This window comes from Crassostrea angulata, chromosome 3 (assembly GCF_025612915.1).
Source record: "Crassostrea angulata isolate pt1a10 chromosome 3, ASM2561291v2, whole genome shotgun sequence".
Lineage (NCBI taxonomy): Eukaryota > Metazoa > Mollusca > Bivalvia > Ostreida > Ostreidae > Magallana > Magallana angulata.
The window spans coordinates 53,893,346-53,920,826 of record NC_069113.1 but is presented as its reverse complement, the minus strand read 5'-3'; the positions used below and the strand labels follow the sequence as shown (position 1 = coordinate 53,920,826).

The 27,481-nt window shown below is 39.9% G+C and overlaps 1 protein-coding gene across 1 annotated transcript; it reads left to right on the top strand.

Annotated features, from left to right (window-relative positions):
• The first annotated feature begins 83 nt into the window (after nt 1-83).
• LOC128176183 (deleted in malignant brain tumors 1 protein-like) lies at nt 84-25,379 on the top strand. Its single transcript, XM_052842302.1, has 36 exons — nt 84-805; nt 5,831-5,994; nt 7,908-8,073; nt 8,658-8,865; nt 9,019-9,140; nt 9,250-9,579; nt 9,705-10,028; nt 10,199-10,513; nt 10,617-10,769; nt 10,964-11,131; nt 12,277-12,433; nt 13,774-13,934; nt 14,226-14,552; nt 14,777-15,088; nt 15,185-15,508; nt 15,589-15,900; nt 16,018-16,332; nt 16,459-16,824; nt 16,933-17,256; nt 17,392-17,550; nt 17,702-17,875; nt 17,991-18,299; nt 18,419-18,523; nt 18,721-18,933; nt 19,039-19,182; nt 19,284-19,457; nt 19,541-19,870; nt 20,526-20,864; nt 21,062-21,412; nt 21,684-22,019; nt 22,111-22,425; nt 22,650-22,979; nt 23,415-23,552; nt 23,653-23,868; nt 24,168-24,491; nt 24,787-25,379. The coding sequence occupies exons 1-36, from the start codon at nt 700-702 to the stop codon at nt 25,140-25,142; spliced, it is 8,967 nt and encodes a 2,988-aa protein (XP_052698262.1). The 5' UTR covers nt 84-699; the 3' UTR covers nt 25,143-25,379.
• The last annotated feature ends 2,102 nt before the right edge of the window (nt 25,380-27,481 follow it).

Here is a 27,481-nt window from a genome sequence, read left to right as displayed (position 1 = left end):
TTGTGATTAATAAACAAACGCTTTTTGTAACGAAACATTGTAATCACTTTAATACGTCGAAAATAAAATGAACTTAAAAGTTTAATGCTATGAATACAATGGAAATTTTATCCAGACAGTTGTGGTCAAGCTCGCGCTCTCTGTCTAACGCCAGTAAAATTGGCGTGTATGTTTTCCTTTATTAATGTTTCACCAGTCCAGTTAGCGTGTAAGAGAAAACAAGCGTACTTATTAATGCAGTTTCGTAAACATGTCACTCATATATATTGTTTGTGTTCACTGACAGGATAAGCGCGTGCGCAGAAACATCTCTGACAATTTCACACGAACGCTTTTGTGTAACAGTGACTTTACGGCATTGTTAAACCTTATGGTGATCATGCGTGACGGAGTTTATCGTTTATATATGATATTATTTTCGTCACAGCTTTAGGCCCGTGTCTTCTTCATTTTCTATGTAAGAAGTGAGGGGGGAATTTCAAACACAACACCATATCTCTCGTGAAGTAAGCATGCGTTACCCTACAACTAGTTGTCCACATTCCTTTGCGTATTAGGGAGTTCTAGACAGAGGGACATTTTATTACCTTTTATAAAATAATTGTGATAATTCCTGTTTTAATCATATGTTAATGAATTCAAGAAGTGTTTGCGCCGGTGTGGTTTTATAAATCGACAAAAGGACAGCTTCGGAAAGTAATGGGTGGACAACATCGGAAAGTAATGGGTGGACAGCAGACATTTTTCTGTGGAGTTTTATTCGCTTTGGGATATGTCGGATTAAAATTCGTCCAAAGTGCAGAAGGTAGGTCGTCACACAGCGAGGACATTTCAGAAACATATGTCAGCAAACTATTTTTGTAATTAATACGAAAACTTGTCTATGTCATGTGATTAAACCTCAGATTTACTGAAGACAAACTCCTGAAACATGTCAACTTGTTCAAAACCTGCATTCTTTCTATCAAAATTATGGTGCGGAACACGGCTTAAGAGCCCTCTCCGCTGTTTTGCCCCTTGGCTATGTTTTTTCTGCCGTTACCAAATAATACAACGTTATTTATAATTTTCTCAAACAAACCGTAACTTTTCTTTTGCCTGTGACACGTCAAATGCACGCGCGCTTTCAATGATCACGTTGTATTGGGCAAGTCTCTGTTAAAATTAATCAACTTCAATCTTGGTCACATGCAGACACAGTTAAACCATATAAAGCAATACACTGTAATGTATCCCATATTTTCTATACCCACCCCTAAACGCCTTTGAATATTCGGCACTTTGACATATAATGGACGTCATGGTTAAAAAGGTTTATGTTTTGGACCCACACAGAATCTTTTTTATATTTGCTACGAGCAAAATCAAATTCTTTGTGGGCCAATTTTATGAAATAGAATATTGAAGTCTTTGGTCAATTTCATTTTTTGATTTGTATCAATGATAACAGAATTGAATGATTTTGGGGTTTTTTTTAATTCACCTTGTTCATTAGCTTTATATTCATTTGTTGTTATGTCCATTAAGAAGAATAGTGAAAACTAAGCAATCAATTAAACAAATGTTCTAGGAGTTGACACATGAATTAATAATAAGATAATTAGGAGGCAAATCCATAAATCAAGATTGACAAGCATGTAAGAAGACAATCAATCACCAGAAATGTTCCTATATCTGTAGGCTTTTCCAAAACATGCAGTCAAATCGACCGGTTTGGCCTTTTGAATTACGTAATCATTCATAAGTTTAACAATTGTAAAACAGTAACTGTTTAAAATGCACATAATTAATTATTATTCTGATAAAATATACATGATAAGAAGATGTAGCTGTTGAGATCTTCATAGAAGTAAATAAGCAGGTGCACGATTATATATGTATGGCCCTCTGGGTCCACATAAACGAGACCTATAAAACATGCACTGTTGCTCGCACGCCGGTATCAAGTTATCAAACGCTCCTCGTCGGGTCATTTTTTGCAATGTTGCCGTGCCACACGACCCTTGATTATTCGTGTTATTTTAGTGACGAAATTCATAAATTACTTGAATAAACGGATTTCTTAGAAGTTAATTAAAAAAGGCTTTGCGTTGCATCATTAGGGTGTAGTTATTTAACAGTATGCATGATAATTGCACGCGCTAAATGACTGTAACCCAAAAATAAGATTCATTAAACCTGATGCCGACTGACGTCATATTTCTTGAGGACAATCGATGCGGACGATTACAATTAAATTATTTCAACCAACACCGTTAAAGTAAAGTAAAACAATCACACAGATATGGCGCAGTGTCTGCCTTGGGTGTTTAGAACCGTAAATGGTGTCTATCTTGTCTCATGCAGTTAGGCTGTTGGAAAAGAAAAAAATACCCCTTCCTCTCTGTCTTAACCCCCCATCCCCGCCTTATGTCTGTCTGTGTGTGTGTCTCTCTCTCTCTCTCTCTCTCTCTCTCTCTCTCTCTCTCTCTCTCTCTCTCTCTCTCTCTCTCTCTCTCTCAGAGTGGACGTTGTATTTGGTGATTGACATTTCAGTTTTCTCTATGTTAGAACTATTTGCAATAACTGACAGACTTATAGGGTTGGCCAGCCAAGGTTGATCAAAGTCCGTCGCCCGTGTAAAGATAGAATGCCGTGGTCATTGGCGAAATGTTACTTTATATAACCCTCTATTAAAAAAGAGGCATGATCGAGTTCAGTGTTCTAAATATCCATTTGAAGGAGTAGAATGTATTGTCCTGTCTGATACAATTTATTTTAACAAATAAATATATATACAACATGACTAGTGAAATAGTCATGTTGTTTATACAATTTGTTAAAATCAGAAAGGATATTATTCTTAAAAATAACATCGACAAAAATTACAGTCATGTATTTCTTTTTTCAGTTTTTTATTTTTACTTATTTACTAAATTAATTACTTAACAAAACATTAAATGATGTAAATATCTCATTCTCATTCTTTATTTCTTTAAGTTTTGCAGCTCATCGGATTATACAAATTAAACATAGTGAAGTATAGAGTAAAGAAGTGGGATACCCTATTACATTGTACATACATAAATATGAAAAACATAAGTGAAGACAAAAAATATCACACTTTTACATAATACCTGTAACTAATTATAAAGCAAGCTCTCTCTCTCTCTCTCTCTCTCTCTCTCTCTCTCTCTCTCTCTCTCTCTCTCTGTTGACGTTGTTTTTAGATGATTGACAGTTCCTTTTCCTATATGTTATTCGCAATAACCAACAGACGACATTCTTGTTTTCATATACCACTGGTCAGCCAAGGTTGAGCCAAATGTACGTGGCCCAAACAAACAGCACTGCAATCAGAAATTATATTAAGTCATTGGGCAAAATGTTATTTCATAAAGTACAGTCAAATGATTTTTAAAATGATCTTCAGTGTTTAAAAAAAAGTCGTAAAAAGTATTTTTAGAAAAGTAAATGAAAATTGCAATTTGACTGTAAAATTGCTACAGATTCACCAGTAACGTTTGTACAGAAACTGTTCGTCTAGAAATGATGACATTTACGTGATTATATATATTTTATTAAAAGAAGAAAAAGAAGAGAGATCACCATACATTTAAACTCTACATGTATATACATGTATGTCACTGTCAACTGAACGATTACTTTGGCACAAAAATATAAGTTTAAGTGATGCAGTGGCGTCGGAAGCAAACTAAAAAGGGGGGGGGGAGGGGGGGGCTAGACTTATGAGGAATTCTTGACAAGCAAAAAACGGGGGGGGGGGTCGTTATGGTTATGTATAATTTTGCAAAAAAAAGTGGGGGGGGGGGGGCTTAGCCCACGGTTACGATGCCTTTGTGATGTTAATTAAAGCTAATCAAAGTAACAAAGGACGATGTGGTTACTTGAGGACACACCTTGTTGTTCGGCGACCAATTGGTTCCAAGAAATTCAACATCTACTCCGCAATTCTTGTCTTCTTAAGATTTTTGTGTTTTCACCATGACCCCGGGTTCCAGAAGTAGGGTTGTTTTGTTTGAATTTCATGTAAAATAAGGTATTTTTTGAATAATTATTCAGGTAACAAATCTTTTAAACTTTACCAAATATTATTTGTAATGATATAATCTATAGACGTCAGCGTCTACGTTGCCATGGTGATTATTGGGTAACCACAAATATTAACTCTTCCCATTCCACGGATTTGATACCTATTTAATGCCATAATGGCACGAAGACGGATGCATAAAGGTCCATGTACAAGGATGTGATCCATTAAAATCGCCCTGTATTTAGTAAATTCTTGGGTTTTTATGCTACCTACGTAAGCATGAGTGCCCTCTGATACAGGTTTACGTAAACATGAAGGTGATAGATAGGTTTCTATCGCTGTCTCGCATTGCCTCATCCCGATAAAAAAAGGCCCCGTGTCCCGACTCTCAAATCCATCTTCTTTGCAGGGACACCTAACGCTATTCCAACTTCTGTATCATTTATATAGTTTGAATTTATAGAAATCTGCATAACAGACCTTTATATATGTGTTACTCCGTACAATTAAACTGTGAACATGTTAAACAACCTTGTGGTTTGTCTTAAAGCAAAGCGAAACGAATCATTAGCATATATTTTGCAATAAGGTTTTGTTCTGTGCGCGTTATAAATTATCAAACGTTCTCTCATTGTATAACATCTAAAGTAGCACCTTTATTATTCTTGTATATGCAGATGTCACTCTCCTGATATCTGCATGTGAACAGCGTGCATCAAAGTATGTGTAGATGTATTTGTTATACATGTAAACATGTATCGTTTACAAAACTAATACTGTGGTTTCATTTATATCCGTAGATATCAATTTTCGTAGATTCAATGAAATTCAAAGTTCCAAGGAAACGTAAATTTCTTGTCAATGATCGTATCAATACACAATTTTAGTAGAAATTGCACTTCAATTCATTAGAATTTGTGTATCAACTTAGAAATGAAATCCACGAAAATTGGTATTTACGAACATTAATGAAACCACAGTAAACGAGCCGCTCTTGATATCTCACGGTAATCAGGATGTTCAGATGTCGATATCTGTATACAGGTGTTCTAACTCCCAATCTTATAAAATCATGCTCAATTATACTTGTATATCGTATCATGTAAGAGCGCTTTTAGAAGTCTAATTTTAATTAGATTGTACCATAGCTCCCTATAACTGTATACAGGACTTCTAGAATCTGATAACTGTATACCGGACTTCTGGATGCATATATATTATCTGTTTACAGGACTAAAAATTCCTGATATATGTTTTCATGACTTCTAGATTTTCATTACTTTCAAATACTGATATCTGTTTCAGGACTTCTAGATCCTGATATCTGCTTTTAGGACTTCTAAATACCTATATCTATTTATAGGACTTCAAGCAGCTAATATCTGCATACAGGTCGTCTAGGTTTTGAAATCTCTATTATGTCGATCTTAAATTAATTGCTCCTGATATCGATTACTGGAAGTTTAGCATATGATATCTATTATATAAATAGTGCCTGTTTTGGAGGGTCACAGTTGAAACTGACACCCCTCGAAAACCAATTGTCAACCGACGTGAAGCGTATCGTCCAAAACATACCGGTATTTCCTCCAAAACGTTTGAACCAACATACCAATACATTATTCTGCCAAATTACTAAACTGATAAAGATACGATAGCATGTTTACTGAAAATATACCTCCCACAACCCCCACCCCAAACAAACATTAAAACAAACAATAATACCCCAATATTAAATACTCATGAACGACTGTCAGTATATAATTGTATATGGATGTAGTTTTTCTTTCTTTTCAGATAAGATATATGTACGTTTAGTGGGAGGAGATCAGAATGGCTCCACCGGCCGCGTGGAAGTCGCTCGGAACCGCTCGGGTCCCTGGGGTAGTGTCTGTGATGATCTGTGGACGGAGCGGGAGGCCCAGGTCGTCTGTAGGAACCTGAATTATCAGTGGGGCACGGTAAGGATTAGGAATTATCAGTGGGGTAGGTTATGGATTTAGAATAATCAGTGGGGCAGGTTAGGGATTTAGAATAATCAGTGGGACAGGTTAGGGTTTAGTGTTTCTCAGTCGTCCTTACAGATGGACGACTTTCAGATTGTGTCACGTGGAAGTTTCTGAATGAAGAGACTTGTTTCTGAGGGTAATATTTTATCATATAGAAACTATGTGTTTCCTCAATGACAATTGAAGGAAATATTTTTTTTAATGTTCCTAGATATCCAAACATTGAGTTTGTCACTCTTAACGCTGTATAATTTCTATTTTGTCAGACTGAAGATTCATTCTGTATTCGGGTCAAATTTTTTATTAGATCTTTGAATGATTAAATGTTCGTCATTTCATGATCATTCACTGTCATAAACTTAATTAAATGAAGTTCAATTGAGCAATTAATCAAGATTGAAAAAAAAACCCGCTGGGAGTACATTAATTCATAAAAAATCCCAACTTTCTAGCTGTCGCCAGCATCAAAGTTATAAATATTACATGTATACAAAAGATTCTTATTCGCATAATTTGCTGCGCAAGTTGTGGGAACAAATTTCAAAAATATCTTGCGAGGAGAGAGAGAGAGAGAGAGAGAGAGAGAGAGAGAGAGAGAGAGAGAGATATTATTAGCATTTAGTTATTATGTAAAATTATTATATTTTAACTTAAAAATTTATCTTAAATCTTTGAATTTTTTCTTAGGTAAATTATTTATTTAAGCTAATTTTTCAATTTTTATAAATTTTAAACTCCATTTAGATTACACCAATATCCCCGACAAACTTGAAAATTAATCTATTACGCGTTTTATTGAGATAATTGTCATCGCTTCAAGGTATTATCATCATGTTAAAAGGGCTGATGATTGGAGCTATTTATTAGAATATATGAATCTCCTTTAAAAAGGAGAGATTCTTGTAAATACATGTATAAAGGATATATAGGGTATATACATGTAATCAAATTCTAAAGCCTAAGTATTGGAAGATTTCCTTCACAGAATAATAGTTTATGACAAAATCATGTCTAATCTGAATCCTACGTTGAATGGTTAATTTATTGACTACCGAGCCTCCTTAAGGATTTATTCTTCAACTTTCCCTGGAACATATGAAAAAAGACGTTAAAGGTAGAATCAACATATTTGAAAATGATATGATGTATCTTCTTTCCGCTGTACAAACTCACAGAAAGGTAAACCCTTGAGCAAGACATATATGATTTGTAATTTCAGACGATCACTAATTTGCCTCAATATGGCGGCATTGACCCAGATGAATTTTCTCTGGAACTTCTTTACTTGGTAAAAAAGATCGTATCGTACAGGAATTACATATAAACAAATAACAAACGGCTTGTTTATCCATTAACAAACCAGCAACACACACTATAGCGTAAGATCGAGAGGATCAGGGGCTCCTATACTCGGTTTGACCATTATAACATTACTACACAGAATCCATATCTCTGAACTGTTTTACAGTGTCGCCAGTTTAAGGTGTACCCGGCTATTAAAATGTATCTACTAAGGCGTATATATGTGTTACAGTATCTTCAGTACTTGTTGCCTCTTTAACGTGCTCAAAGAGAATGACGATCTCAAAAAACATGCTTATTGTTTACTATTTAAAAACTGTATCCATACTACAAATTAACCTATAAATTTACTATTACTCTGATAAAATATTTTAGATTATATCATAATTGATTATGGTTTGAATAAAAGAAGTAATGCATCGTTCACTGTGAAAAATGTCCAAAGGCCGTCCAGGAAAACTATGGTTACAACAGTTTCTTCTTGTAATAATAAATGAAGTGCTGTATGATTGAATGTTTACAGTAATACATATAAATCCATTATTTTCAATCTGCTTTTCCAGGCTCACTCAAACTCACCGTTCGGAGAAGGCTCGGGCTCGATATTCTTAGACAACGTCCAGTGTACGGGGACCGAGAGCTCGCTCAGTGAGTGTCAGCACAATGGATGGGGGGTCCACAACTGTCGGCACTACGAGGATGCGGGGGTGTCCTGTTATAACAACTCAGGTGAGTGCAGCTTAATCAAGGTAGTGGGTGGGACTATTCATTTATAACAACTCAGGTGAGTGGGGTTGTTTGGTAAATATTGCCACTCAGGTGAGTACTACTTCTTTGGACGGGGTTGTCGACCTGTTATAACGACTCAACACGAGTACCGCCACCTCCAGATGGGGTCGAAGGGTTTGCACTATATGAAGATGGCGGACAGTCCTATCATAATAGCTGATTAGCACCATTCCATAGATCTCAGGTTATTTGATGGGTGCTTTGTTGAACTCACTTTTCCCAGAAACAATTGATAGCTTTTATATTTGAGATGACGTTCATTGACATAAATAAATTACATCTACCAAGCATAATTTCCTCTATTTCTTACGGAAACTTATAGTTAATTCATAGCTCTATAGAAACAGCCAGACTGAAATCTACACGCCCTATTTATCGATTGGTCGAAATCTACAGCGGCTGAAACTGACAGGACTGAAATTGACACGCTCTGTTCATCGATTTGTCTAAACCTACAGCGACCTAAGTAAAATCCCGGACTGCACGAAATAATCAGTACTTCTTCGATTTTTATTGCCTTACAGTCCGATTAAAATCTAGAGGAGTAACAAATTTGGGAACCGTGGAAATTCGGACGGACGCTGGATGGGTCCAGGTGTGTGACGATGATTGGGACAGGGAGGACGCTCTGGTGGTGTGCCGGGAACAGAACTTTAACAACGGAATCGCCCTCACCGGCTCCAAGCTCGGAAAAATCTCCACACACGATTCAATGCCCAACGTCGCCTTCAGGTTAGTCTATCTGTGGTAATGTTCTTTCCTCATCCCCTTTTGAGTAAGGTTTTACATGTTATAAGTTATATTACTCTTTACCTTGTTTTTATCATCCAAGTTACACTTCATTATATTCCATGTATCATGCTTTAATTATTGTCCTAATTACAGTCGATTTCACTGTAACGGGAACGAGCGGTCACTTTTACAATGCCCCCACCAGAACCTGACAGAACGATGTAGCAACATGAAGCGGGCGTCAGCAATCTGCTTTAATGGTCCTATGAACAAAAGTAAGATCATCGTGTATTCTTTAATTTGAACCAGAAACCCTTTAACATTTCTATATAAAAGAATTATATCTTGCTTTTGAAAGTTGATTTCACGGTATTTTTTGTACAGATTTTGACATCCGATTTGTCAAGACTACCAATAGCTCGGCTAACACAGTGTGGGGTGAAATCAGCGTGCGCAGGAATGGCGTGTGGGGTCAGGTGTGCGGGTCAAGCACGGACTGGAACGATGTCGCCGCCAACGTGGCTTGCCGCCAAATGGGCTTCACTGGCGGGGTGGCTTACGGTACCGTCAACGAAACCCTTCGGCCCATCTGGATCACAAAGCTCAACTGTACCGGAAACGAGACGTCACTGGACCAGTGTGTCAAGGACAAGGACTCCTGGGGTCATCCAGTGCACTCCTGTAGACCCGCTTATGCCCTATGCTACAGACACAGTAAGGCATTTCTTACATTAGTTGAAACAAATAATAAATAATCTATACTTATTTCAATATGTACGCAAAGTTAACAATGTATGTTTAAAACTAAATATGGGTGTTTTCTCTCCTGCTATGTTAAGGTATTACTGCCGATCTGGTGGACGGGGGGTCGTACTATGGGCGTGTCCAGATTACCTATGACGGCGCCACGGGCACCGTGTGTGATGACTCCTGGTCCTCTAGCGACGCCAGGGTTCTCTGTAAGTCTAAGGGGTACGCAGATGGCGAGCCGATCTCCAACTCTTACTACGGTAAGGGCAGCGGCCATATCATGATGAACGGACTGAGCTGTTACGGCTACGAGTCGTCCATCTTCCAGTGTAGGAACGACGGCTGGATGACGTACAAGGGCTCCGAATGTAGCAACCATACGAAGGACGCCTCCGTTATCTGTTACAAGGATGGTAAGTACGCTATACAAAGAAACTTACCGAATCGTTGGTGAAATCGACTTCATTGAATTAGGGTTTATTAGTTATCCAAGATTTGGATAACGTAGTTATATTATATAGTAGTACGCTGAACTATATAGACTGACAGAAAAACTAGCACGCTGTTCTTTTATTCTGTATAGTTCGACTATCAAGGGGAGATCACTCGCACGGCGTGGTACAGATTATGGACCAGTACTGGTCAGTCCTGTGTGGTGAAGGATTCACGGACACAGATGCCAAGGTCATTTGCCGAGAGTTGGGATTCCAGTACGGACGAAACCTCCCGAAGGGGACCTTTGGGACGTTTTACGGCAGATACTCCAGACCTAACATCACGTGTCACGGGAACGAGAGCACTATTTTGGATTGTAAATATGACGAGCTGAGGAGCTGTCAGAGAGAGAACTACCTCGGCTATGCCGCCGTGTCCTGTTACAACGGAACCCTCAACAAAAGTAAGACCGGAAGTTTAACTGGACATTTTTATGGCAATTTTTCATAATCTTCTGTTGCGCATTTTCGACCTTAAAATTGCTTGACGATTTTTTACCTTTGCAGCCTTGAAGCTGCGTCTGGAGAACGGCGCGTTCGGGTACGAGAACCAAACTGGGCGGGTGGCGGTGATGAAGTACGGTATCTGGGGACGAATCTGTCCCAGCGCCTGGGACGACAAGGACGCCGACGTGGTGTGTCGTCAGCTCCACTACACAGGTAAGGGGAAGGGCCGGTACATGGTGTCAATTAGCAAAACAGGTAAAGGGGAGGAAAGGAAAATGCACAACTCCGGAATCATATCCCATGTTATGAAAATTATGGAGTTTCATGTCTCGGTTGTTTTGCGGGAAGCTACAAAGATACAATATATTATACATTTCATTTGTGCATCTTGTATGTTGATTTTTTAGGCGGGGTGGCGTACCAGGAGACGTCCTCTGGCAGCGGTCCTTACTTCCTGGGGGAGGTGAACTGTAAGGGGTCGGAGAGCCACCTGTTTAACTGTTCTATAGGCGTGGAGGAGTGTGACTCCCAGTACTCCCTGGGGTCGGCCGGGGTCCTCTGCTACCGTCAGCAAAGTAGGTCAATTTTGATTCCTGTGTCCTTTTAATCGGATCTTTGTTTCTATGGTTTTTTTACTTTATCAATAAATATAATATATTTGTATTTCATGAAGTTTGTTAAATTGAATTTGTCAGCTTTGTTTTGTTGCATCACTTCATTTAAAATGATATTAACATTAAATTTTAACCTTGGAAAATTTTAGAATTGAATAAAATGTAATAGATGAATCATGAATATATTATCTTATTTTGTACGTATCAATTGAAACGTTCTGCTAATTCTGCTCATAAATATTAATGGAGAAGTTTATTTGCTTTGTTTTGGTCCAATAAATGTCTGTAGAAAAATGAACAGAAATCAACCAGGGCGGGTCTAATTGTCCTCTCCTTATTAAGGAATGTCACCACTGGTCAAGGTGGTTGGTTTGTGTGGCTAATGGAAATTCAAATTCTATGATTTGCATAGAGGATGTATCGTTTTCTAAGAAACACGCCTAAAATTCTTATACTGGTCCCGGATTTTGAATACATTATTTAAAAAAAATTTTTTTAAGGATCTGTTCTATATTTGCGTTTTGCAATGAATGCAATATGCAAATAAAGGAATGTTACAGAAAAATGTTCGGATATTATAACGCATCCGACTCGAAACAAAGATGGCAATTAAGGGTCATAATTCATGATAATATTATAAGACTTGTTTGTTTTAAAAGAAATCTGACGTCATTTTGATTAGCATATAAAACCGCATTATGGTACTTAAAAAATATTCATTCACACTTTTACATTTAATTGGGGAATCAAAACATTCAGCAGGGAAGACACTGCTAGGTTTGTTTTGTTTGTTTTGATTTGTTTGGGGGGTTTTGCGCTATTATTCCAAAAAAGACAATCTGATTTTTTGATTTTATTTTCTGCCATTTCTTAAGTTTGACTGGACACCGTAAATTTAGTACAAAAAAGCGAGTTGTTAATAACCCCCCACCCCGGTCATTGTGCAAGCAATAGTGACTTATGCTTGCATGCCTACTCTACTAATCAAGACATATAGAAGCAGAACAAACAAAATTTTCATATACATGTATATTTCAACTCTCTGTATAATATAATTATGAAAATATGTCATCGCTTGGTGTAACTTGACTCCTGTCTCTGTCTAGAACCACAACTTCGTCTGGTGGGAGGGACCCACAACACCGGCCGTCTGGAGATTATCATGGACGACGAGGTGGGCACCATCTGTGACCAGGGCTGGTCCCGATACGACGCCACCGTGGCCTGTCGACAGCTGGGCTTCACCGGCGGGGAGTTCAGGAGGTACGTACCCCGGGGTGGGGACCGGGGGATGCGGGGTCTCTTAAAATACAGCAACAAGAGAGGCAGCGAATTCTGTTCACCCATAACGAAGTTGCCATTAAGCAAATGGAATGTTCTTTTTGGTCTTAGAACATTTCAGGAGACTGCATGACGAAAATTTCATTTCATAATGGTTACTCCGCCTATTCATTATAAAATGGACAGATTTCAAAAGATGTCTTTCTGACGTAATTTGCATTCCTTAATCTTATTATTGCTCATGATTGTTTACTTTCAAACCAATTTCAGATTCTTATCAGACCTATTGCCTGCAGCACGTGAATTAGATGCTTAAATGAATTGTTTTTTGACATTTCAAAAAGAAACAAAATAACTGTAAAAATCCATATATATCTGTAACATAGACCACATGAAGCGAATTCAGATTTGTGAGGAGTTTGGGGTCGTCGGGTTAATTGCTACTCTGTTTGTATTTTGTTGAGCTTCAGAGGTAAATGACTGAATTAGTTATGCTAATTAGACAGGTTTTACGCATCAATGAAATGATGACGTGTCACTTTGTACTTTTATATGTCAATATACATCAATTTACGACTCACAACTTTATCATAAGTAAATCATTTAACAGAATCAGTAGCTTATTGCGTGGGCATATCATATATTTAGACCGTTTCAAGAGTTATTAGTAAATCAAGTTTCATTAATTCGTAACATGTCTACCGTCTTTAAGGGAGGTAAACAAGTCATCTGTAATTAAACCGACAAATGACGCAGCATACGAAGAAAAGGAAAATCTCATTTTTGAAGATCATATTTTGTAGTCAAGGATGAAAAAAAGTGATCATACCTTCACAAGCTTGAACGTATTCTCTTTATTGCAAAAACCACAAAAAATAAACAGGAGACTGCAAAACTCCTATTAATGAAAAGTGTGCAATGACATCTTTAAAACGGCATTCCCTGATGCGTCTTACATGCAACTATGCCCCAATAATTTAATTTCTGGTCAAATACATACTTAATACAGTGATTTTAGAAATAAAGATTGCTGTGTGTCAAATACAGTTGAACATCAATATCTCGAACACAGATCTCTCGAATGCAATGGATATTTCGAAGTGATTTAAGCCCCAACCACTTATTTTTTTAAAGTATTTTACCCTCGATTTCTCGAATACTCAGATATCTCGAAGTTCTTAATCAGTCTCATCTATTTCCAGATAACGAAGTTTGACTGTATTTTAAAACGGGAGAGGAGAACAGGCCCTTATTGCCCTTTTATATCATTTTTTAAGTTTATTGTGTTCCTATGGTGACTGATATTTGTGGTCTTTATTCAGGGGTTTACCGGGGCCTAACGTGACCAAGTTCTTGTCCAGTATGAACTGTTTCGGCTCCGAGTCCAGTATCTTCATGTGTAGGAACCCTGGATGGAAACAGAACATTCCCTCCGACTGCTACGAGCCGAACAGGAACGCCGGGGTCTTCTGTTACAACAACGGTATGTATCTAACTTACATACGAGTATACATTGTAGATGCCTGTATGAATACAAAATGGTAGATACCACCAGATAACGGCGTGTAGATTCATACAGTTCTTTAGGCATCATACAACCTATTCTTGTGTCATAATTTTCCAACTAATTTCAGAAAGAATATAGTTAAATAAGTAAAGTTATGATACTACATGTAAACCATGAACTGGTGAGAGATTCCAACTGGGAACCAGTCATCATATTTTATTCTATTTTTACATACACATGTACATGGTAAAAGTCTCCTGTTTTTAGTGCGGATCAGCAGCGGACAGACTGAAGACAACGCTACTACCGGTCAGGTCGAGATGTACAAGGATGGAAACTGGGTCACGGTTTGCGCGGACGGCTTCGATGAAAATGACGCGCAGGTCGTATGTAGGGAACTTGGCTTCGGCAACAGCAAAACACTGGTCCCCGGAGCGTTTGGGTCTAAGTACTACACTAACTCCATTCTGAACCTGAACTGTACCGGGACCGAGGCAACGGTCAAGGAGTGTAAATTTGAAGAGGGCACATGTGCACAACGGTCCTATAATTACGCCAGCGTCATTTGCTCAAAATACTCGATGGCAAGAGAAAGTAAGAAATAGGGAAATTATTTTTTCAAGATCTATCAAAATTATTAGTTCCATTAGAAATATTAAAAGAAATTTTCCTCATGGTATTCAAACGAATTTTTATAACTCAATTGTTTTATTAAAAAATGCAAGCAAAGGAAAACTGTGCTCATTAAATAGTGGTTACAATTTAAAATATGATGGAATGGATTGATCCTGTATCACTGTTTACTCCTTTTTCTACAGAGGTGGACCTTCTCCCCCGCTCAGAGTTCCCAGACACACTGCTGGTGGAGAAGTTCGGGATCCAGGGCACCATTTGTGCGGAGAATTGGGACGATAATGCTGCAGGCGTGGCATGTCGCCAACTTGGCTATACTGGCGGCGTGCCGTTTGGACCCAGGTACTACAGTTCCCGTACCCCCATCTGGTTGTCCAGTGTCAACTGTACCGGCAAAGAAAGAAACATCAACGACTGCACGAAAGCTGTGGCCCCTGTAAGCCAGACGTGTTTATCGAGCCGACTGGCCGCCAGGGTTTTCTGCTATAACGGAAATGGTAGGTGGCGCAAAGTCATTATGTAAATGATGCCTATGAAATGGTTTCTTGTTTGTAGAGGAAAGTTTTAAAATGAAACAAAACGTTCTGTTTTAGGCTTCAACATCCGATTGGCGGGTACCGACAACACCTACAGTGGTCGTGTGGAAATCTCGTACAATGGCGTCTGGGGAACAATCTGTGACTCCTACTGGAACAACAACGACGCCAGGGTGGTCTGTCGCCAGCTGGGCTTTGTTGACGGTGTTGCTCAACCCCGCGGGAAATATGGCGGGGGAGAAGGACCTTCCTGGCTGTACTATGTACGATGTGACGGCAACGAGAAGTCCATCTGGGAGTGCAGCAACAGCGGCTGGAATGTGACGCACACATCGTGTAGGACGCACGAATATGACGCTGGTGTCTACTGTACTGGGCAAGGTAATGATTCTAAAAAAAATAAAAAAATTCAACCAGGAATGTTTTTGTCTTTTTGAATGATAACGAGTTTCCCATTGCAGTGCGACTTGAGCCTAATATTACTTTTGGTGCCGTGGAGCTGTGGCAGGATACCCAGTATGCCCTGGTGTGTGCGGACGGATTTGATGACAGTGACGCTAAAGTCGTCTGCCATTCCCTGGGATACAGGAACGGCATCAGTATCTGCTGCTCCGTGTTTGGCGATATGCCAGATTACCAGATATCTATAAATAACGTTCAATGCACTGGTCACGAGTCCTCCATTCTTCAGTGTGAATACACCAACAATGCTGACGGTTGTCTCAGCAAACGCTACGCCTCTGTCGCCTGCTCAAACGCTGCATCTAGCGGAGGTGAGATGATAAGTCAATCAATGAATTTTTTTAATTATTCTTAATTTAAGTATGCTAGAATATGACCTGCAGGAATGAAAACGTATTCTATGAGTTTTATTTTTGTCAAAATTTTAGCTTACGAACTCCGTCTGTCAGAGGACAACAAGGGCGTGGTACAGGTTCGCCACCTGAACGTTTGGGGCTCTATATGTTCAGATGGCTTTGACAACAAAGATGCCAAGGTTGTTTGCCGTGAATTAGGTTACCAAGACGGTTTCTCTTACTATGAGCACGATTTCACCCGCCGCCGCTTAAGTCTGCCATGGTTATCCAATCTAAACTGTACCGGCAACGAGGGCTACATAGCTCGCTGTGGAAATATCCGATGGGGAAATGTAGGCAATTGCTCACAGGACACAAAAGCTGCTGTTTATTGCTTAGAAAACGCCAGTGAGTAATGGATGTATTATAATGTATTTTCAACAATCAATGAAATTTTTAAAAAATTATCATGAGATTCAATTTTCACCCTTTAATAATGTGTCTTGTTTTTAACGAATAAGCCCTTTGTTCCAGATATTCCCATTCGACTCATTAATGGTTCGAACAACTCCTCCGGCCGAGTGGAACTCTCCATCAACAACCAGTGGGGCACCATCTGTGGTTCCGGTTTCTGGGATGACGAGGACGCCACAGTTTTGTGTCGCATGCTCAATCACACAAGCGGCCGCGCACTGGGCTACGGTCAATTCGGCGCGGGCGACGGGCCAATCTGGATCGCCTACTTACGTTGTCAAGGAGACGAAGAATCCATCTTTAACTGCCCGATGTCTTTCAACGAGCAGAGGTCAACCTTGAGTGGAATGTTTATACCAAGGGGAGGCAATCGTCACATGTGCTTCTCTCACAACTCGGACGCTGCTGTACAATGCTACGACTCAGGTACATGGACATCTCTGTCTGCTAAAACATACCTTCAGTTCGTTGTGTGTTCTTGTGATGAGACGGTTATTGACTTCAATATATATATTCTTTTTTTCTTCATTTCAGTACGACTTGTGGATTCAAAAGACGTGTTTTACGGTCGCCTAGAGATGTACATCAACAAGACATTTACCAGCGTATGTGACGAGGGCTTCACGGACCGCTCCGCGAAAGTGGCCTGCAACATCCTGGGATTCCCTTACGGCAAGAAACAGTGCTGCTCGGCACTGGGTCCTCATCCAACCAGTCAAATCACCGTCACTAACGTGCAATGTCGGGGTTCGGAGAGAAGTTTGGACCAATGCCCACACCAGACAACGACTAAAGTCCCTTGTAGGAGTGGAAAATACGCGTCTGTGTATTGTTCAAAGAACCAGATCGTTTCAAAAGGTAGCATGTTTTGATTGGTAAATGACATTCTTTACCATTATAATTTTGTTCGAGTCAAGTACCGTTTTATCTAAGCGTATATGTTAAATCTTGATTGATTTTGAGATTTTTATGAAGTCTACAATTTAATTACAGAATTACAAGTAAAGATTCGAGAAGAGGAGAAGTATTACGGATCCGTGGAAGCTAATGAGTATGGGTTCTGGAGCCCTGTGTGTAACGTGGACTGGGACGACCATGACGCAAATGTCACGTGTCGACAGATGAACTTTTATGGGGGCGTGGCATTTAGGGGTAGGTAACTCCACGTACCTTTGTTATACTTTTTGAATAGAATTGTTGAATAAATGCAATCAATTACACAAGACAAAAGATATTTCATTCAATGTATCATAATTGGTACTGAAATTTCTTCTGAAATATAATTTATTTTCTGTATATTTAGGATCGTCAAGACTGACAACTCCAATATCCGTGGGACGTTTCAACTGCAGTGGCACTGAACAAACACTGAAGGATTGTCCACACAAGAAATTTGAGGAAGATCTGGGTTGTTCCGAGAAAATTGAGGGTCGTTTTACCAGGACGTCGGCCGGCGTGCTGTGTTACCAGGATCCCAGTCAGTTCTTGTCCTTGTCGTCAATGTCTTCATTAAAAGTGATCCATTTCTATCGGACATTCTGACATTTGTTATTTTGGCCCTACGTCAATGACGTTATTTTATGATTTTACAGATGGCGTGAAGTTCCGGATTGCTGGAGACGGAAAAAGCGGAGTGGTAGAGGTTCTGTTTAACGGGAAGTGGGGGCGGGTCTGTAACCGTCGGTGGGACGACCGTGACGCACGCGTGTTCTGCCGGTCTCTTGGGCGGGGCTTCATTGACGGGGAGGTGGGACCCGACCCGACGACCAGCGGCACTGAGTATGTGTGGATCGACTACTTGGACTGTGAGGGGGACGAGCAGGGACTGTTACAATGTAGTCTACACTGGGACCCCGACTACTCACAGTGTAAGGACGCCAGCGTCATCTGCATGGACAATGGTGAGATAACTGACCTCGGACATTGAAACCAAAATGGTTATATATTGTACAGTAAGCCTGTTGTAGTGAAGGTTTAGGAATGTTAATATGTTACTAAGAGTGGTGTTTTTTTCCTGCAGTGCGCCTGGACAAAGGAGACAAGCGGAGTCACGGGGTGGTGCAGGTCTATATGGAGGACCACTGGGGCACTGTATGTGGACACCTCTGGTCGGAAGCCGACATCAGTAAGTCTTAAACAGTACTCTAGTTCAGAACACATAGACACTATTTTGAAGTTCATAACACATAGACACTATTTTGAACTAATCTTAGATGAAGCAGAACATCTTGCTTACCGTGAATAGCTTTTATGAACTGAAAATGAATCTTGAACAAGACTTTATTCAGGATATTGTAAAGAAATTTTAACTGTGTGAACTAGGGGTGACGTGCAGACAGCTTGGGTATGAACATGGATTGTCCGTCTGTTGTGGTGCCTATGGTTACAGCTACGACACGGGAATCATCGACAAGGTCAATTGTTCCGGAAACGAGAAGAGCCTCCTTAACTGCACTGCGGCGCCGCCAGTGGCTGCATGTCACCAAGACTACGCCGCTGTGGCGTGTTACAATGGACAGCTTCCGTCAAAGACTGGTAAATAGCAGCGAAGAATATTCAACTCACGGTTTATACCGGTATCAAAATCAAATATAGCTTAAAATTGGACCAAGAACATTAATAAAAACTTCTTTTTGATAGAATATACACTTGGCATTGCCGGTTCCAGTAATAATTCCGGGTCGTTAGAATTGACGTATATGAACATTTCCGGTCGGATATGCGCAGATGATTGGGATGAGAAAGACGCAACAGTGGCATGCAGACAGATGGGCTATGTCAAAGGTAAAACCACAATTAGTGTCATGGTTACTGTATTCGTATTAACATTTGAGAACTTCATTTTAATTTCTCTTCACATTATACTTCATTTTTTTATCCAAAAGGTTTGCCATACAAGCATAAAATCCTCTTTGCTAAGGGTACACCTATCTGGGCTACAAAAGTGAATTGTACCGGAAGTGAGTACAAGCTATCCCAGTGTCCCAACTTCACGCTTGGTCACGTCGACGACTGCATCGAGAGATATGACGCTGGAGTTGTTTGTTATTCCACTGTTGGTAAGCAGACTGCAGTTACTTGAATTTTATTTTGATCTATTGTTGTACGAGTTAGATTTGAGTTAATTGAACTTTACCTGTAGGCGTTAACTTCCGGTTGACGGGTGGAACGTCTTACTATGGCCGCGTGGAGATGGCGGTAGACGGTTTGTGGGGAACCATCTGTAAGCGGTTCTGGGACGACCCCGAGGCCAGCGCCTTCTGTCGCTCCTTGGGCTTCAACACGGGCTTCCCCTACCACAAAAACGCGGACCTGCGCGCGGACGACCACGTGCCGATCTATGAACCCAACATGCACTGTAAAGGGAAGGAAAACTCTCTGCTGGACTGTCCACACGAGGGGTGGAAGCGGAACTTCTCCAAGACCTGCGAATTACATGACATGGACGCCACCGTACACTGCTACAACACAAGTAGGTTATTTACATTATTATTATTTTAAAGGGACTTGGACACGATTTGAGCTCAAAATTTTCAAAATGTATTTTTTCAATTTTTATGTCTAGAATTGTTAATATGGATGTTTTCAATGCTTTGACAAAATTTAAAAGTCAAGTATCGAGTTACAAGCGAGTTACAGAGGTTAGAATTCTTTGTTTTGTAAACAAAGCTCGAGTCCCGTTAATGTTCATATATTCGTTGTATTGGTATAAGTAACTGTTTCAATTTAATATTGCTGTTTGTTGTAATGAAATTATTTATGAACCCACTGAATCAGTCTATCTTGTTTCCACAAGTTATTTTGATAGAGAAATGGCAATTTCTTTACTTTACAGTATTTGTAAACAAACTTATAAGACTCGAGCTTTGTTTACATAACAACAACTTCTTTCCTCTGTATCTTGCTCGTAACATGGCTTCTAACATTCAAATTTTGGTGAGTCATTCAAAATACAAAAGTAAACTATTTTATACATAGAAATCAAAAATCAAATTTTCATTTGAAATCGTGTCCAGGTCCCTTTAAATATTGTAATGTGCAGATAAAGTTACTTTTTAATGTACATATATTTGAAAAACTCATTAAACATTATTTTTGTAAGTATCGTATCTTTTCTTGATTTACAGTAAAATTGGACACGGGGATTGGTGTCGAAACAAAGCACGGTCCTGTGATGTTTTACTACAACGACACCTGGAGTCTGATCTGTGACCGAGACTTTGACGATATGTCCGCTCGAGTCGTCTGCCGGGAACTCGGTTTCGTGGAGGGCAAGGCCATTTGTTGCTCGGCCTACGGTAAAACGTTTGACTCGATTCTAAAGGGAAAGTCGCTGAAGTGTTCGGGCTCGGAGAGCTCCATTAGTGAGTGTCTGAAGGACTCCCAGTGTGATCAGTACGACACCTACGCCTCAGTCATGTGCTTCACCCCCGAGGATCTCAGGAACGAGACCATGATGTCAGGCAGTAAGGACTTTAGTTTTTCCTATACACTAGATAACATTTACAAATGAGTTTCTATTCCAAAATACAACACTTTATTAGTATCTTAGTCTTTATCAGAATATAAAGAATTAACGACGTAAATATGTTGCAAGGTATAAATTAAGAAAGCATTCTTTTTCAACTGTTTGATGAGGTTTATCTAACAATGTTTATTTTAGAGCTGACCTTTGGCTTCGTGAGTCCCGATAACCCTGACGACGCCCCCTCCAGCCTGTCTAGCATGGGCGGGGTAGTGGCGGTGTCGCAGTTCAACGTCACCGGAAGAATCTCTAGCCGCCATTGGGACGATAAAGAGGCCGCCATCTTCTGTCGGTCGTTGGGCGCGCGATATGGCCTCGCTTACCAGACCTCCTCAAATCCTATCCGGTCAGACCCAGTCTTTTTGGTCAGTGATTTCAACTGCACGGGCAGCGAGGCGTCGCTACAGGAATGCAAGTTCCATGACCGTCTGACGTTAGGGAACAGCACCATGGCTAACGCTGCCGCCGCCCTCTGCTACAACGAGTCAGGTACTCAATGGCGCATTCATAGACCGTGCGTCTTATTACAATTTTATTTACGTTTCAAATAATAAATTACCATCATCCTTAAAATACCCAGAACATTTCTTTTAAATTAAAACGTATCGTAGCTCAAATTATTGACATTATGAATTTAGCTTCAAAGATCAACATAAATGCAGCCCCTTTTCCAAAAACGAATCGCATCAATTACTATCATAATCAATATCACGATGAATCCATGTTTTTCTACAACTCTTGAATCTTGATGTTCCTCCAGGAATCAATTACACTCTGGCTAATGGCGGTAAGAATTACGGGCGGGTAGAGCTGGCCTTCAACAATCAGTGGGGCACGATCTGTGACCTCTCCTGGGACGACAAGGATGCCGGGGTCTTCTGTAGAATGATGAACTTCTCGGACGGATACGCCATTTCCGGGGCCCAGTACGGGGAGGGCAAGGGGCCGGTGTGGCTCAGTCATCTTGTCTGTAATGGCGACGAGAAGTCGATCCACTCATGCGCACACAGAGGTTTCAGTGAGGAAGTCGTGACCACGGGCTGGAAGAAGTGTACTTCTCACAAGGACGATGCTGGGGTCTTCTGCGTGAACAAATGTAGGTTGATGAATTTCTCAGAGGTTTTCATGATGCAGTGAATTTTATGCTTTAAGAAATGATATTATTACCTATGTCCTGTTTTTTATAGTGAGATTAAATCTTGGATACAACGCCTCGATGGGAGCGGTAGAGATCTACCATGATGATCAGTGGATGGCGGTTTGTGACGACGGATTCAATGGACTGGCCGCGCGTGTCGTCTGCCAGACGCTGGGGTACAAGGAGGGGGTGGTGGTGCTGGGCTCCGCCTTCGGGGAGACGACTGGACCAATCAGAGTGCGGCGCATTGATTGTGGCGGCAACGAAAAGGATTTGTTCAACTGCAACTTTGAATTCACGGACAAACCCGTGTGCAAGAAATACATCTCGGTTTATTGTAGTAACGTCCAAATCTACAATACAGGTAAAAGTTCAAATCCATAGTTTAAAAACTACCTCATCTTAAAATTTTTAATTGTAACAGATTATATCACATTCACGTATTGTAATTCGACTTTTCGGCAATGATATCGATATCCAAATTTATAGTATAGACAAATTTTCCATGGCCTGTTTAAATCTATTATTTTAATTCTGAAACTGTGTTCGCCATGTAAGCTGTGTTCACTGTAACTCCTTATAACGCAGGCTTCAATCTGACGTTGGATCGGGATGACGTACACTCGGACACCCACGGCGAAGTCATGATCAACATGAACGGGATCTGGGGCAGCATCTGCATGAACAGCTGGAGCAGGAAGGAGGCCACCGTGGTTTGTAAGGGACTGGGCTTCAGGGGAGGGGTACCCTACCAGGTGCCCTCTAACAGTAACTACAAGCGCCCAATTCTGATGAGTGACGTGCAGTGTACTGGCACGGAGACCAGTCTGGCTCAGTGTAAATACACGGAGTGGTACCAAGGCTCCAAGTGTCTGTACAAAGACAACCGAGCCGGCGTCCTCTGCTACACACAGCCAAGTAAGTCAGACTGACGCAGGAGATCGATTAAGGTGGTATGGGATCCCTGTTGGTGTTAATGCTGGTAAAAAAACATTATAATCGAAACACTTTCACTGGTTTAGGATATTCAAGTTTTACAATATTTGACCAAAAAGAAAAGATTTTAAAAAAATTTGGAACGGTATTCCCGTATATAAAGACTTTAAAAAGACCCACCGGTTTCGAACTAATACTCCTGGATTCGCAGTTATCTCTCTATCATATTGCACTATGATGTTAGGTAACAGTTTTGAAAAAGAAAAAATCCATAAAGTTATAATTGAGTGTAGGAAGTACGTCACAATGTAGAAGTTTCCTTTACCACCTTAATTGCTTTTTTACGTTCATAAGGGGGCTCGGATTTGTTTTCCTTTCATTGAGTTAAACGTTTACCTCAAAACTTCTTTTTCACAGATGGTCTTCAATACAGACTAATGAACTCATCTCACGCCGATAGAGGGCGCGTCGAGATTGTGTATGATGGGAAAACTGGAGGCATATGTAACTTCCTATGGGACTCCCGAGATGCCTCTGTCTTTTGTAGAGATTTAGGTGAGTTTCTTTACTTACTTTTCTTTCCTCTAAACACCTCGATAAAAGAACTACATGGTTAGGTTTGATCAGTATTAATTCTGAGTTTACTCATCTATAGGCTACGCCGACGGAATCGAGATCGAGGGTGGACAGTTCGGTAACCCTGACGACATGCTGTGGTTTACACGTGTGGGTTGTCTAGGGGAGGAGGACGAGCTGATGAAATGTGATCACTCGGGCTTCAACAGCTCGGGGAAGGTGGAGTCTACGTACGAACGACTCTGTAGACGACGCACGAGGGACGCGGCCGCCTGGTGTTTCCGGGAGAAAGTCGGTCAGTAGAACAGATGTTTTATCTGATTAGAAGTATTATACAATAAACGAATTGAAAGGTTAAACATTTCATGGTTAAGGGAGCTCGATGGTCGTGGCCATTTTAAGACTGTATTGACCTCCTTTGCAAGGAGAACTCTGTAAAAAAGTTAAATATGTAGATATTTTTCTTCAATAAGTAATCGTCTATAGCTAAACAAATCATATGTTGAAATTTTATGCAGATCTAATTTTGAATTTGTTGATCATCCGGACTCCTTAAAATGAAACTAAGGTTTATAGCACTGAATGTATTTACAGAAATAACCAACGTGAGACTGGCAGGCTCCGTGTCCGGGGCGACAAACATGGGCCGCGTGGAGGTGTTTGTGACGGGGCCCAATGAGTGGGGCACAGTCTGTGACGATTACTGGGACGACCGTGACGCCACTGTCGTCTGCCGAAGTTTGGGCTACGAAACAGGAGTGATGAAGAAACACGGGGTGTTCGGGCGCGGATCTGGCCCCATCTGGCTGGACAACGTGGATTGTGCAGGGACAGAGAATGGAATCAAGGAGTGTCGACACAACGGCATCAACATACAGAACTGTAACCATGGCGAGGATGCAGGCGTCGTCTGCTCAGGTGAGCTTACTTCTTAAGAGTCTCAGCTGCCACCAAAATATTCTGATAGACTATGAAACAGTGTAACAAAAAAATTGATAAACAAATCAAATTAAATAGCTACTTTGTTATTGGCTAGCTTATCTTTTCTATGCAAATTTCTATATAAGTGGAGAAGACCAAATTGCACATATATCTTGGCAAGCCTCAGGAGGAATAATTTAATGAAGGACAGAAAATAAAATCACGCAACCCCACTAAATTACGGAAGTGCATTAGCGACTTTCTACAATATCTATATATAAATTTTTTTTAGGTTTACGGAAGTCGGCCGAGTCCTCGCAGGCGGCGGGCGGCGACGAGAACTCGGTGGTGATTGCGGTGACCGTTCCCATCATCCTCCTGCTTTTCTCCATCTTGGTCATTCTCGGCGGTTGTTATTGGTATCAAAGACTTAAACAAGATGACGGCATGAAATCTGTGCTCGTGGAAAGTGAAATGACGGATACTAACGAGACTACATTGTCGTCAACTTCCGCTTCCGAGTCAACGGCCCGTGTCACGTTGTCAAAACTAAGAGCGACTTTCTCCAAATCAAAGGAAAATAAAGGTTTAGGAAATCCAAATTATAATGGGTTTGAGGCGCACAACCCAGGAGAGTCGACGTCCTAAGTACCCGGATGTAGTTGTTTAGTTATCAACAGTAGTGTGGATGAAAATTTTGTATGAAAGGACATTTCTGACACAAATTGATTTTATTTGTGACAAGTTTAACAGATACAGTTTGGTTGTAAAGATGTGTACATTCTTATCATTGCTTCAGTGCTAAATTTTAAACATTTCTCGCTTGTCTGGATGTGAAATATATATTTTTCTATATTTATATCATTAAAGTAATTTGTGATACAGTTCCATGTTATATTTGTTTATGAGGTTAATATAGCAGCTACTATTTGTTTTGCAAAGGAATAAAATGACAATTTGTCATTGGCTAAAATGCGTCGCGTGATTGCTAAAAATTAAAAGGCAACACTGAAAACGCAGCATCATTTTTATGCACTTCTTTTTATATATATTTATAAACAAAATGGTTGGTCCTCGACAAAACAAAACCCTTGTTAGGATTGTGACTGTCTACAGAAATTTGTAGGGTCGTTTATGTCATAGAAGGTTATGCGAAGCATCGCCTTCTATGGACATTTAACAAGCCGACTCTGGACTTTGGAAACAAACCCAAATAGTTATACATGTATTGCTGTTCCATATCATATACAATGTAAAGTGATTTACATGTGTCTTGCATCGGTATATCTCAGAGAGAGATCTGGTGACTTTAGAAATAATGAAATTAATATTCCAATTTTACGGGGATAGTGAAAGAACGAGAGCATTTATTTGCCTGTACGTCCATCGTTAATCGATTTATTTTGCCTTTTGATCCATTCGTTCTTAAGGTCTTTTTTAATATAAACTTCTTGTTTGATATTGTTTGCTCTATCTCACCTGAGGCCACCATGGGAGAAGGGGTACATGTCCTTTGCAAAGTCTGTCTCAATGTGAGGTTCTTGTCATGTAAAATCCTTCAAGATATCGTACAGAATAAAGAAATGTTCAAGACAGCTGCTGCTAGGTTGCAAGTAAAACAGAATGATTTTGAATTCCTAGTACCGGAAGAATGTATTGTCCAAACTTAATCTTCCCCGGATTATTTGATCACAATGATAATAAAAAAAATTCTATGTATAACACCCTCAACACATAAAAAGTGACACGTGTTTATTACATTGATTTATTTCTCGGATGTTTACTTTTTTACGTGCTCTATTGACAACTTATCATTTACAATCGTCGGCATAGTCATAATAACAATGATTACCTTCGTATTGGTGTAATATGAACAGTTCAGTGTGTTTAAAGGGATGGAATGACTTATGTAAAGTGATATAGGTTTTAAAGAGTTGTGACAAAAAGCTTTTTCTTCCTTTTCTGTGCTATGTGCAGCAATGAAGTAATGAATTCAAGACAACGACGCGACATGATCTAACACAGCCGAACGAATCGTACAATTACAGAAAATAGTTCAGCTTCTGTGTACCATATCCTTACACCTAGGACTGTGGACAATTTAATGAATAAGCAAGGAGATTTGGTTTGCAACAATTGGCGGTGTCATTCTAGGTGTTGGATTGGTGATCATTGTTTTAGAATTGGTTGTGTCCCGGAAGTTCTTTGCACAGATTTGTGACCGCTATGCCACGTCTCCATAGGAGGAGCAGTATACAAAGGTTGAACACACCGGGAGAACTGGGGCGGAACTCGCTGGGTAGTTCAAGAAACAGTGAACTTTCGAGCCAAACGTCACTTCCGGATGATGTCAGTTTCCTTTTCCCTGCCCTTGTCATTGGGTCAGTGGTATTCGTCATCATAGCTGCTCTGTTATATTCACTGTTCTGGCGAAAGTCAAAAATTTAAAAAATCAGTGACAGACCACAAGATTATTTTCAATCAGGACTCGGTATTATGACCTTGATTTAATTGTTTGAGACTGTCTATTCCTGGCATAAACAGAAATTCGATAGTCTTAATTTGTGATTAAGTATAATGTGGGAAGTTCATACGTTTCTCTCGTGTTAGACTGGTACTGTTCATGTGTTGTTTTTCCTTAGCACAAGTAAGTTGTGAATAGATAGACGGATATAGTGAAAAACTTATGTACTTTTTAATCAGGTGCTTAACTTTTCATGAACTTAATGAGGCAAGGGGGGGGGGGGGGCTGGTGAAAAGAGATTATATGACAAATATTTGTATTATCTCCAAGCACGTTTAAATTTACATAGTTTAGAAGTTTATTCCAATTTAAAAAATAAGAAAACATTACTAATTAAAAATCAATTTTTTTTTATTAATTAATAAACGAAGGTGTTGTTTGATAAATGCAAGTATTTGTATGTTTTGTCTTTTCGGGGTTCACGACAAACTATTTATTGCAATGTTTAATCTTCAGGTAATTT